This window comes from Anoplolepis gracilipes, chromosome 11 (genome assembly GCF_047496725.1).
Source record: "Anoplolepis gracilipes chromosome 11, ASM4749672v1, whole genome shotgun sequence".
Classification (NCBI taxonomy): domain Eukaryota; kingdom Metazoa; phylum Arthropoda; class Insecta; order Hymenoptera; family Formicidae; genus Anoplolepis; species Anoplolepis gracilipes.
The window spans coordinates 6,066,855-6,081,994 of NC_132980.1; the positions used below are offsets into that span (position 1 = coordinate 6,066,855).

At 29.9% G+C, this 15,140-nt stretch overlaps 1 protein-coding gene across 3 annotated transcripts in view; it reads left to right on the plus strand.

Moving 5' to 3' along the window:
* The window catches only part of LOC140671123 (uncharacterized), a 58,009-nt gene that overhangs the window by 10,002 nt on the left and 32,867 nt on the right, over window positions 1–15,140 (plus strand). For all 3 annotated transcript variants that reach the window (XM_072902238.1, XM_072902237.1, XM_072902236.1), the window contains one exon: window positions 10,818–10,878. In XM_072902238.1, coding sequence (XP_072758339.1) covers window positions 10,845–10,878 — 34 coding nt within the window. In that variant the 5' untranslated portion in view covers window positions 10,818–10,844. The remainder of the gene's footprint in view (window positions 1–10,817; window positions 10,879–15,140) is intronic.

A 15,140-nucleotide genomic window follows, 5' to 3' on the forward strand; every position in this document is an offset into this window, starting at 1 on the left:
GCTTTCATCACGGGCTTTCCGCCGCCGATTTCCCAATGATATAATCGGCGAATAGTGAAGGCGATTATGATAAATTCTCCAGAGCGTTTAAAGTGCGTCCGAAGAGAGAATGAAACGCGCGCGCGCGCGCGGTAAAAAGATGCAAATTAATATGCACACGATTCGCTTACGTCACTTACGCGGTGTAGGTGTAATGACGTAATAAAAGGACTCGGTGTCGATTACTTTCGCCATTTCAAAGCAAAAATATGCCAATAATAGGCTAAATTATAGGACGTACTGGGTTTAAGGAGGAACTTGACAGATCATTTACATATGTCAAAAATTAGTACATATACATCTATTTCGAGAATCATGAATTTGACAAAAGCACTTTTTGCCTTTTCAAAAAAAATTATAAAACTAATAATTAATTAAAATTTTTATTTTTATGAATTTTTGCGCAGTGATATCACTCACTTTGATATAAAATAATATTAACTACCATTTTGAGATTAAATTATATTCTACAGTAATTATAATCTATGTGAACCACAATTTGAATGAAAATTTTATAAATTAATTATTAATTATACATTTTAAAAGCCTAAATAAAAATAAATCTTTAAATGTATTAACTTTTCACAATTTTTGGATAATTCATGTAGTTCCTTTTTAATCAATACAGCTTAATAATTCTAGAGCTAGTTAATCTACAACTACAACGTAGATTATATTTTTCTTTCTTGTTATGACAGAAATTTTTGAAAGTATTCTTCACGTAGTGTTTCTGTTATTATCTCATCTACCTTGATACCAAGATCACTGTCATGGACCTAGCGGGACGGATGTCCCGTTTGTGGTTTAGAGATTGAATGATGCTATGTATATTTTATACGCAAATGCGTAAAAATCAACCGCACAATAACATTGGTATTCCAGTAGTCTCCTTCGAGCAAATTGTGAGATAGTGTCAAGGCATCAATATAAGTTAGATTTCTCACCATGTGAAACATTATTTTCGTCCACATTATATTTCACGATACATTTCTCTCTTCGAAATAATTTTATTTTACAGAATATTAAATTTACTGGTCGATAAATTTACTAATAATCTCATTAACAGTAGGAAGAGTGAAAGTCCTTTTAAATCTTTTTTTTTTGTGTATATACGTGTGCGAATAAATTTTTAATGAAACAACGTAATTATAATTGAGAGAGATATTTTTTTTTCATTAAAGGTCTATTAAGAAACTTTTCTTTTTTTTACGAAAGTAATTTCGAAGCAATAAAGTCCTTTCGAATAAATTGACATAACGGCGGTGATCATTGAGATGCATTTTGCAAAAAAAAAAAAAAAAAATGATGTCACGCCATTTATCGCGTATTGTGACAGGCAAAGATCTTTGGCCGGTAGCTACCATCGACCGCGGGAACGTTTTAATGTAACGAGTGACATGGCTCGTTATGGCCGTGCGGAAGCCGCAAGAAAAGAGTAAATACAATCGGTTAACGGGACGGTGAACGTTAGAGGGAATGTGTTTTACTATATCGACAGCACCGACTTGCTATCGTGATCGGAGATTCGAGCGATCAACCATGAAACGCCACGTGTTTTTAATATAAAAAGTTTTTTTAATATAATATAATTTTTCGTTAATATAATAAAAAAGCAAATTAAAAATCTTATGTTTTTAATTTATCTCTTTTTTAACAGTAATTTTGATAAACTGATATGAGACTTACATAATTTTCAGTTGTTATTTAATCTCGTTAATTAATTAATTGTTTTGAAAAGAGTAACAAGATTTTTGATAAACTTTTCACATTTGTGAATTGTAAATGAATAGAGGAAGCCGATTGTAAGAGATTTTTGGTATGATAGTAAATAATTGTATGATAGTAATATTTAATAGATATTTTAGTAATAGTAATTTCAATAATAAAGATATTATTTAAAAATGGGTATATAAAAGAAAAAGCAATTTTAAAATGCATGAAAGGTAAAATATATATAAAATATATAAATTTTTAAAATATATAAAATATATAAAAAAAATTATATAAAAGATATAAAATTATAAACGCGCCGGTCTGGAATCCTCCGTGAGTCGATGCACTATTTACAGTGACGTAATTAAGGACAGCGATTGACCTGGACGAGTTTACGATTTTTTTCTCTTGTCCATTCATCCTAGAGATTAAAATCCATCATTATCCGCGATCTCGTTCGCGATCCGGAATCGCGGTTGATTTATGGATCCATAGATAGATCCACGATTCTCTGCGAGATTTTCTCGGGAGATACTGCACATACGTTGCATCCGTTAAATGCAATCGTTAACGCAGTTAAAGCCAAGCGCACACGCGGAAGGGAAAGAGCCGAATAAATTTTATTTATCGAAGTCGGCGATATTATTGTCGTTTTGTTATATCGATCGTATCCCGAGCGCGATTTATCGCGCCCGAAATATTGCGCAACTACTCATTATCTTACTACACTAACGAGCCGATCGTATGGGAGAAGAAAGGGGGAGGGGAGAGGGGGAGGAAGCTGGATAATTGGGCTTTTACGTAAGGACCGTAGGAAAGTTCGGTATTAATTCCCGCGGAGGCGGAGGATCGCGGAAGATCGCGCAGTTTTGTACGAGGATCTCAAGAGTTGAACCTCTCGGTTGTAGAAATCGAATTAACGTAGGTAGTATGCATAAGCTGATGCGATGACCAGATGCAAAGGATGCAGTCAAGTACCGCTCTGATGAACAAAAATCTCGTAATTTTATAGAAAATTTTAGGAATTTTTCATTATTTAAATTAATGAAGAATTCTGAAAAACTATCAGGTTTATTCAGATTTTGGTATTTAAAAAAAAAATATATATAGAATAAGAAATCTTAGAATATTTTACAGAAATTTGTACAAAATTCATTTATGATAAAAATGTGAATCTGCGTATTATTCAGAAAATTTATATGAGTTTATATGAATTTTAATGTACTTTATTTAATGGAATATTTCTGAAAAATCCACGATTTATCACGATTTTTTATTTCTTATTTATTTATTCTTCTGCCCCGCCTTTGAATGCATTTCATTTAGCAAGCTTCATTCTACCTCTGTTCACTATCTAATGAAAAATTAAAATAGAATAATGTTTGCGTTAATTTTCGCTAAATGAAACGCATTCAAAGACGAGGCAGAAAAATAAAAGCTATAATAAATCATGAATTTTTCAAATTGTAAAAATATTTCAGATTTTTTCAGATATACTGATCTGAAAAAAAATAAGAAAACTAATGCGAATTTACTTATAAATTTTTAAACTCCTTTTCTAAAAAGTGTGCCAATTCGTATGAAAAATGTGAAAATTTTCTGAAAAAATTGTAGAATTTTTATGGAAAATCTAAAAATTTTATGAGAGAAATTCTGAGAATATTTTTCACCAGAGCGGAATGGCTGCGATCGTGTATCTCCCGAAACGAATAAGAAATCAAATTGCCCGATTAATCACCGTCTTTCCTTTACATAATTGTTCGCAAGAAAGGATATACACCGTGTGTATTGGATGGCTTTTGAATAATACATCCTAGAATTCACACGTCCGATTCTTTGAGAGGAAACTGAATTGAGCACCTGGGATCCCCACTCTGTTATCTCGATAGGAAATTCGTAACTTCCTGTTGATCTCAGAAAAGGGATAAAACACAGTCCAGATCACAGATTGAGTATCGGACACGCGAATCTCCGGTCAAATTTCCGGCTGATCCGAAACACGGAAATTGAAACGTAATTGGAAATCGATCTTACGTGATATCGAAACGCGTAATCGCTCAAGTAAATCGCCAGAAGACAATGGAATCCGTTTTCTTTTTTGTTTTTTTTTTTTTTTAAGTATTGCCTGAAACAGCTTCTAATTTAAATGTTTAGATCCATAGATTACAGATTTAATAGATATATAAATATTAGATATTTAATTTTACAGATTTTACTGATTTTTTTTGTATTTTATGTACAAATTTTGCTTTTACGAATTATTATTATTACTATTTATATTATTACATATTCTTAATAATTAATAATATATATCATACATTACTATTATCAATTATTAATTAATTAATTACTATTTACCAATTAATGTATTATAAATTATTATTACTATAATTATGATTATTAACTCTAATAATTTCTGAATTTTCTTACCAATCGCCATTCCTCGTTTTATCTCGATCGATGGAGTAGGATCGTAGAAAGAAGCGAGCCATGCTAGAAAAGGGAATAAACGATCGGATCAGTTTAGAAAGTTCAGAGGATGCGCTCCTTCGAGGCGTTTCCTTCTCCTTCTCTCTCTCCTGTTCTCGGACTTACGTTGAATGCGCAATCCAACTCTGTCTTAATCCGAGCTGTCACGGCCAGCAGAATAATCTCCCCCCCGATAAAATTATCGCGTGAAAGAGTATATTGTTTCGCGGCGCTCGTTTATGTAATCGGAGGAATTATTATTGTCATTATTATTTGGGGTTTGATTCGCGTCGGCGATTGATTGTCCCGACTAGTGGCGGGCTGAGTCGCAATCAAAGTCGGATAATGAGGACGCTTTGAACTCTCTATCGTAATCTGATGATGGAAATAACGTGATTAAAGGATCGATTCGATCGATCTACGACAATTGTCTCGTCAATTAGCGAATTAACATATGAAAGTCTTTTATTATCATCGAACAAGTTATAAAGCTTACAGATTATATATTATACATTTTCTATAAAATATATTTTATATAGATTATTAGAAAAAATAATATATTATTTTAATAATTATAATTAATAGTAATTATATATAAATAATGTATACAATAATTATTATAAAAATTATATTACTATAAATAATAATTATAATCAATATTTTATATAACTCTAAATCTCTATTATTTTTTTATATCTTATTAAAAACTTTCAATTTTTTAATTAAATTTATTTAAATATTTTATAATTTATTAATATACTTTTTTATTTTCTGATACAAGCTTCTTCTATTTTTACGCTTTGTTTAGTTTTCTATTTATAAATGTTAAAATTTCTACAATAATACACATGATTATTAATATATTTTTCTAATATACATTATATTCCCAAATTATCAGAATTTGTGAAAGAGATGAATTTCGAATAAAAAAGTAAAGATATAAAAATTTGCATTTGTCGTAGAAATATCTTGTAAATAAGACCTAGAATTTATTCGATTTAAATGCGCTCTTATTATATAATATATCTGATAATTAAAGATTAGAAAAAAGTATCACTTGCCGTATCGTCAACCCGACATTTCTTCGGAGCTCGGCCAACTGTCACGTCGAGAAATCGGGGAAGAATAATTTATTCCGATCGTGACATTCTACAGGTAAACCGAGCGGTTTCGTTTTCGTTCCAACGCGATTTGGGAGAATGTAAAGTGTCTCAAAAGCAATACCATTCCGACGACCGTAAATGGCAAATGCAATTCACTAACGTGCAGGAATAAGCGATGGAGAATTATAAATGCATTGTCGTAAATCGAATCACGTTAGCCTCTTCGCATTTCACTGCATGAAGATGCATTATTGCATATTCGTTCTGAATAAGATGCTGATATGATGATTCTCGCCGAATATAAATTCATTCGAAATCAATTATGCAGTGATTTTTTTTCTTATTTTATACAGCGAGAATATTTCACCGTAGCCGAGAGGCCGCACTTGAATTTTCAACTTTCGGAGGAAAGACGGAATCTGTGATTTTAATGTATGCAGAACGCGACATCGCGCACGATTTCGAATTCGCTTTCTTCTTCGCGTAAAATTAGAGCCGACAGATCGAGGACTACTAATTAGAAACGAGAGGACAGTCAGCTCCTTAGCCTCTTGACAAAAGTATAGTAGCTTTCGTCATTTTCTTTTCTCGTGCAATTGTCTCATTTTTTAAACTGCTCTTTTCTTTAAAAATTCTGTTATATATTATTTCATTAATTATACAAAATAATTATAAAACAATTATAAAAAATACTTAGAAAAAAATATATTTGATTAATTATAAATAAAAAATTGGATTTTAAATTTTATGCGTATGCAATAGCAGTTAATTTTTGCGATTTTTTTTGAAGTACGCAATGGTTCGATTCAAAATTTTATATATATAAAAATTAGAATCATTCAGTTTAAAATGAATGAAATTGATAAATATAATTTAAATTTGTTAAATTTAATTTGATCATTTGAAATTAAACTTGAAAAATGAAGAAAAATAATTAATAAATCTTTAATTATAATTAAGAATAATATAATTGAATATAAAAAATTAGATTTTTATGATGATAAATTAATGCAAATAATTGTACTAAAAATTGGTTTAGATATTAATATAATAATAATAATTCTAATAGAATGAGCAAATATAATATTTATAGATAGTAAAAATAAAATTAAAAAAAAAAATAATATTATAGATAAGTAATTCTTGAATATGTAAAGTAAAAATTGCTTAAAGCCAAGTGGAATTTTAATTATTAACAGTGTCTCGGATTCTACGAAAAATTGAAGATTTACAAAATAGCGCCGCTTAAAGTAAACTTTCGCGACAAATTGAAATTTTAGCAAAAAAATTGTAATTTCTAAAACTTCGAGAAATCCAAGATTTCTCGAATTATTATATTAATTTTCAGAACAATTATTTATATTAATTTATCATCATGAAAGGCAAATTTTATATATTCAATTCTATTACTTCTAATTATAATTAGAGGTTTATTAATTATTTTTATTTTTCAAGTTTAATTTCAAATGATCCAAATAAATTTAAAAAACTTGATTTATATTTATCAACTTCATTAATTGTAAACTGAATGATTCTAATTTTTATAAATAATAATATAATAAATGCGCAAAATTTTGAATCGAACCGTTGCGTACTTTTTTCAAAAAAAAAAAAAAAAAAAAATCGCAAAAATTAACCATATCCCAAATAGACGTTTGGACACTCGATCACGAATCGACCGCGAAATATCCGGCCACACCGCAGGTGCGGCCGATCGTCTCTTCGAAATACATAATGCATGCATGCATATCGCGCGATATAGAATCGGGGAAAGTCTCGTTCTCGCCTCGTGGAAACGAGAGCCATGTGCCGAGGGCCGATGTGCCGGTTTTACGTAAGGTGAAAATATATATCGTCTCTCTTAGAGGAGAGGAAAGTGCACCCAAACGAGCAGGAACGCCTCTTACGAATCGCGCGCACGTAAATAGCACGCGCATCGCATGTAACGGCACACATCATTTCTACATGTGTGGTAGTTTTGTTGTAAAAAAAAAAAAAAAAAAAAAAAAAAAGATAATAATATAAGAGAGAGAGTTAAAAAAATTCGACGCGTATTTTTATTCAGACGAGTAATTAAAAAGTGAAAATATTGATTTATTACGCATTGTTCGCAGAAACTCATGCATAATAATTATGACAGGCTGGAAAATCAGCTGATAGTATTATTGATATTTTCGGTCGACGCACATACGTTTATGGCGCCGCGATTGTTACATTGATTTACATCCCGGGAGGTGCTCTCTCTCTCTCTCTCTCTCAACCGGTCGGATTGTGAGAGCAAACACGTAGATGATGAGTTTCGCTATTTTTCTCGATTTAATGATCGCGTACGTAAATATTATACATACATACATACAGGTAGAGTTTAAACGAGCAAATGAATATCTCGAGAGTTTGTCGGCCGGCAAACCGTGTAATACATACGCCTTCGCCTTCGGAGGAAGTCTGGGCGGATAAATAATATCGGTTCTCGAGAGAATATGATTGAATCGCAACCGATCATTCATTACTGCCAAGTATAAAACGTATATCGAAGAAGTGCGCCGATATCGCGTTATCGGCACCATTTATCGAGCGACGGCCGACCCACGATTCGTTATGATAAATGGATATCTGATAAACGTCACGCTGCTTTTACATTGCAATAAAGTGCATAGCGTAAAAGCACGCCGCGCAGCTGCACGCTTGTGCAACCTGACCTTGAAGCTATTCGACTTTCCTGCCTCGGAAAATGTCTCAAGAGTGTTAATACTTTTCGAGAATCGCGATATGTCAAATTATATATGCGTAGGAAATTTGTAAAAATTTATAGAATCGAAATTCATTTTCAAAAATTTATTTAATTTATAATTATTTTTTTAATATATAATAATTGTTACATTATCTTTCTGTATAATTAACAAAATAATTAACAGACGAATAAGTTACAGTGAAAGAGAACTGTTTGCCATCATGCATGACATGTTTTTTTCTTTCTTTCACTTTCATAAATTATCTTCTTTAATTTCTCATTTATGAAAAACAGATGGAGAATAAACAGATTTATTTTGGAAAGTGCCACTGCATTTGGCACTTTTAATATTAATTGTAAATTTAATTAATATTTATTTATATAATTATTATTTAATTAATAAATATATATTATTATAATTATTTAATTATATATGAATTCAATTTTAATTTTAATTGTAAATTAATTTTATATAATATATTATTTATAGAATATATTGTTTTATAGAATATTTTATTTAATATAATGCTTGTTATAACGAATAAAATATTACTTTATAGCAGTAAGATATTAGAATCAAAACATATCAAAATGATTTATGTAAATGATTAAAATAATATTTTTCATGAAAAATTTTTCTTTATTCTGAATAGTTGCAAAAATTATTATGATATAAAAATATATTTGTCGAGAGGTTTTAAATTTTTGAAAGGATTTTACACAAGTTGAAAAATGTCTAAAAAGTAGTTAAAAAATTAAAATAATTTCCAGATGTATATATATATATATATATATAATATTCATAAATAAGAAAGTAAAGAAGATAATTTATGAAAGCGAAAGAAAAAAAAACATGTCATACATGATAGCAAACAGTTCTGTTTTACTGTACTTTATTCGTATACTTTTGTTAATCATACAGAAAGGTACTGTAATAATTATGTTAAAAAAATAATTAGAAATTAAAATAAATACCTTTGGCGATAATAATAATCATAAATTGTGTTTAAAGAAGCTAAATATGTTACTTTATTAATATCCTTTGGAATTGACGTATCCAAGTTAATCAAGATCTTAATGAAAATAACTAGAAGTAATCATGGAGATGATCAAAGAGAAAGTTATATGTTGCACAATAAAACGGATATCTTAATTGCTCTTAAAAATTTCCATGGAACGACAAAAAAAATGCTATTAACGTCCGAGTAGATCTTCTGTAGGTAATAATAATTTTCTCCCGCTTTCCCGAATAAAACTATGCGTTTTTCGACTGTGCAATTATCGCATTCGCAAATATGTAATTCGCGAGAGATCCCCAGAAATCGGCCGGCTTCTTCGTCGACGGATAACCACCGTTATAACACGCTTGACCTGAATTATTTTTGCTGCAATGGACGGCCATTGTGTCGCGAATGGACTTTCGAACGCGCGATCTTTTACTCTTCATTTATTGCACGTACTAAATCGATACATACATATATGTATGCGAAATTACAGCTGCGTGGAATCGATAAAATAGAACGGCATAAATAGAAATGCAATAGTACGGACAATTTTTTCGACGATCTCGAAGCTGTCTGAAATTTATTTAATAAGAACAAAAAAAAATTGCACGATTTTTAAAATTTTTATTTGCTAAATAAATAAGAAGATACAGATAGAGAATAAATAGCTTTATTTTGAAAGATATATCATTGCATTTGATAGTTTTAATGTTAATTGTAAATTTAATTTCAATATTACTTAATTAATATTTATTTATATAATTATTATTTAATTAATAAGTATATATATGTATTATAATAATTATTTAATTATATATATTAATTCAATTTTAATTTTAATTGTAATTGTAAATTAATTTTATATAATACATTATTTATATAATACTCTATGTAATATTTTAATATAATATAATATAATATATTATTTTACATAATATTTTATTTAATACAATGCTTATAACGAATAAAATAAATGTCTATAAAATTTTCAAATTATCGTTGGAATCCAATAAAACTATGAGATCTACGGGGCACTGATCAAATGGTATTTTAATTGCATTTCCGGCTATATCTTCAAGGACTTTCGCTTGCCGCAAACAATTGCTCAACTCATACTTAATTAGTAGACAGATAATTAACTAGTACTCGGAAATGTATTTAATCGATCTATATATACGAGACATTAGACCGCGAATGCTTCCTCTCTTCTCGTACGCTTCCGTAGCTTCCAGACAAATATTGACACATCAACGAACGATGATGGAGCTGTCACACATCCTTTGAAGCTACTGACCGTCCGCGAGAGCACACAAAGACCGGCACGGCGGGACGAGTTTATTTACCTCGGTTATTCTTTTACGCCTCCGAGCGATTTAGTAGCAATTAGCGTAGCTCGTTATTACGCTATTATCTTCTGAGAGCAAATTGCTAGAACGACATTAGCGTTTTTGTCGTTGACTTTTGTTTCAAACGTTAGGCTCGAGCATTTTCTCTTTTCATTTGCAAAAAGATCTCATTTATTCATTATATAAGTACAGATTATATTAAAAGTATATATATATATATATTTATATACAAAATTATTCTCACATTATTTATTTATATATTTTAATATATTCAATGTAAGTCATAGGGATAATTAAATTATGGGCAATTAATTTTGTGTGTACATATATGTTCATAAATTAAATTTTTTTCTTTCTTCAAGAACTATTTCGAGAAAATTAATTCTATCGATGCCTTTCTTTTCTCTTTTAGGCTGAAGAAATCAATCATATCATAGCCATGAACCTCGCGCTGCATGGATTTTTGCTGCAGGGTAAGTTCTGCAATTTTCTGCGAATTAAATTAATAAACGACAATAATTGTAAGTTGAGGTTGGAGATAAGCTCCAATAATAAATAAAACGCAAACTTATTTATTATTCAACTTTTTTATATAAATCAAAGAGAGAGAGAGAGAGAGAGAGAGAGATAGATATAGAGATTAAAAAAAAATGAAATATTCCAATTTTATGCAAAATATAATTAGGACGAGATAAAATACTTTTGTTTAGCAAAGAGATTAAATTCGTCATTAATTTTTAATTCGTTTCCGCACTTTGCGACTGTCACCCCCGTATTCGTACGCAGATGACATTTTTCCCTCCGCGGGGAGAGGACGCATAAAATTCCCATGATAAAATCAGTCTCCGTCATTGCAGAGAGATTAACTTAATAACTCGTGATCGACAATTGTCCTCGAGAAACGCCTGGTTCGCTAACTGGGTTTTCGTGCCGAGACCACGGTGTTTCCTATGCAAACGTAAATAGGCGGCCAGCGATCAGCTGGTACGGTTCAGGAATCGCGAATGAATCGCGAGAGGCCGAAAATAGTGTGACACGCCGGGAGAATCGCGAATGAATCTCCTCGCAGAATAATAGCAGGCTGCGCATTCTCTAGAAAATTATATGGAAAATTTGGAATTCTCTGAAAAATTTCTTTCCTACCTGAAAAGGTCAAGAAATCTCATAGGATTTTATTGGGACTCGGAAAATTGAAAAAAACATCTCTTTGATTATTTTAACTGTCATGTTTATTTAATTATTTGATAATTTTAATTATCACTTTTATTTAAATGCTTCTTATTTATGAAAAAATTGTGTCAAAAAATCTTTAAAAATATTCTCTTTACCTGGAATTTCGGACAAAAATGTCTAGAAGGTCAGGAAATTTTTAGGAAATTTTTTTACAAGATTCGAGCACCTTTTCGAGAAAACTATGAATAATAATATTACAAAGATATAAATTAAAAAGTAAATAAGGAAGAAAAAGAGTTAACGTAAGAGTATGGCCGAACGTGTAAATTTACGCGAGGACTACAGTGAGGAACATACCGCACACAATAATCGGCGCCGAGAAGATTGGAGGACGAGAAGATAATTCACGACATACCACAGGCATTCTGTCTATAAATCGCATAAGCGCTTCGTCAGACCACCGGCTGAGACCACGAAATATAAAATGCAAATCCCGCATGTTTTCACACATGTTGCGTACCTGCAGGCTAGCCAGACAAAGTGCGATAAAGTATTTCTTAAGCATAATTAATGGAATTTTTATTAAGAAACATATACAGAATATTACAATAAATTTTCTTTGGGCTGTTTTATTTTTTACTATTTTTTTATTTTATTATTTTTATTTTTATTATCTTAAGCTCGTTTAAAAAATATCATTGTTTTTGTATAAAGATGAAATTATTTAAGTCTTCTTTTATGATCATTTATTTTATTATTTTTTATTTATTTATAATATAACATAACTTGTACTTTACTGTATAAACCGAATAAATGCAATAAATTTTCTTTGGGCATAAATTATTTTATTTTTTTACTATTTTTTACTTTATTATTTTTTAATTTTTTTTATTATTTTAAGCTCGTTTAAAAAATATCATTGTTTTCGTACAAAGATGAAATTATTTAAGTCTTCTTCTATGATAATTTATTTTTTATTTATTCATAATATAACATAACTTGTACTTCACTGTATAAACTCAGACCAATTTCTAAACAAAACTTTAACTTCTAGAAAATCGTGAAAGCAGAAAACTACATGAGCATAAAAAATTTATGTGAAACATAAAATTCAAAATAAAACTATAAAAAATTAAAATCAAAATGATAATTGTATTATTTGTAAAGTAAAGAAATTTCTTTTGATTTATCCTATGTATCGTTAAATTGATCTGGCTTTATAGAGGCGGTCATTTAATTTTCCCGAACTACGATAAGTGACGTTCGATGTTAGATAAATAAAAGATTGGAATCAAATCCGCCTACGTATTTTGCGATAATAAATGCGAATATATATGTGTATGGGCCCGTAATAATCGAGACGACTCCGACTGCATGACGCATCGGGCAAATATATATGCGATTCTACACGTTCCGCATAAAAGATACTGTCTATTGAAACCCCGACGACGACGGAATGCGGCCTCGTGGGATATCCATGCGGGAAACGTACGTATGCATCGCGGTCGAAACACGTGGGATGTCCGAGCATCATCCACTTGTTTGCGCGTTTTTATTGTAGCTCGCTTCTCCTACAGCAAAGTTTTCTTTGACAATTTACGAGCTTTCGTCCGCTAAGACGGCATGCAATTTTGTGTTCGATAAATCTGAACCCTGAATTGATAAAAAGGATAGTCGAAAATATACACTTTAGTTTTTATCCTATTTTTTTAGAAATATCCTATATTTTTTGACAGTTGCTGAAAATCATATGTATTTTATTTATATGAAAATTATATATATTTTATTTATATGATTAAAATAAAAAATATTGTATATTTATTATTATTATTATTATTGCACATAATCCTCGCCTTTCGGCTTAGGATAACTTTCCAGTCTGTTCATACATATTAATTTTTAAACAAACCACATTTCACTTACTACATATTTGAAAATTTGAACATCTTACTAACTAAATTCTTAAACCAATTGTAAGTTCCCCAAACCAATTACAAATTCAAATTCTCCATCACATTCAAACTAAATTAATTTAATTTAATTAAACTCAGAATTAACACTAAAATTAAAAATCAAATTAAAATTAACATCAAAATCAAAATTAAAAATTAAAATTAAAATTAAAATTATACTTAAATTAAAATTAAAATTAAACTTAAAATCAAAATTACAATCCAAATTAGCTCCGAATCACAACTTCATAATTTAAATTAAAGTTTAAATTAAAGCCAAAATCGAAATTAAGATCAGAGTTCAAAATTAAATCAAATCAATTCAATCAAATCAATTAAATTACATCAAATCAAATTAAATCATATTAAATTAAAACAAAATTAACATTAAAATTAAAATTAAAATTAAAATTAAAATTAAAATCAAATCAAATCAAATCAAATCAAATCAAATCAAATCAAATCAACATTTCAGTTGCACCTGAGATTATAGACTATTCCATAGTCTCTGAGAACTATAAACTATATAAAATCCATAAAGATAGCGATATATAAAATAAAATATAATATAATATGATATATATAGACTCAATCAAATCATAATCAAAATACAATAAAATACGATAAAATAAGATAAAATAAAATAAAATAAATAAAATAATATACTATATGTAAAATATAATATAATCGAACAGTCAACTAGTCAAGTAATCAAATAATCAAACTTATGCATTATCTATATAAAAAAATATTGTATATAAAAAGAGGAATTATTTTGGGATAAATTTTCTTTTGCTTTGCCACGTGAATCAAATTACATGTTAAATTCGCAGAAAAGCAGACAAAATATATCGTTATCTCCGTGATTATCACATGTGATTCTGTTCTAATACATACATGTTATTTTTACTTTCTTTTTTTTTTCTCTGTATAATCTCGAAATATTTTGCACACAATCGCTGCATAAAATTTCAGATTTATAATTGATTCAAGTTTGTGTATTCAATTTCGAATCGTGGAAGAGAATTCAAAAATACAATTCTCTCAATCGCAATATCGTATCAATTTTAAATATACTAATCGAATTGCAATAAATGAACTTTAAATGTCAAAAACACGACAAGAAGAAAACTTGGCGAGACTGTATTTATAGATGAAAGATGTTTCGCGCAAAAAGTCGTTTTGCATTTTCAGCCTACGCGAAAGACGGCGGCAAAATCAAAAGAGGAGAAAGAGAGAAGCCTTTTCTCGATATCTCTACTCTAACATAAGTTGAAACACGGAGTTAAAGGAGGTCAAATAGTTGGCGAGAAAAGACACGCTGCTCGTCTCTCGCAGACAGAGATCGATCAACGTCTGATCACTCTTTGCGTTTATGCCTGCGAGGGCGTTCGTTGATGAAAACTCGTTTGTATGAAGAAAGTTGCTGCTTACGGTGAAGCACGTTGGTAATTCGCATCGCGAGAGTAAACGGAGAGTAAACGCGGAAAACACGCGAGGCATTTGCGCCTCGGGAGAATCATTCATTTACGATTCCGTTATGTGGCGGACGTGTATTTTATCCTACAGCGCCATGTTAATCCGGCAGAAAATACTTTTACTTACTCGCG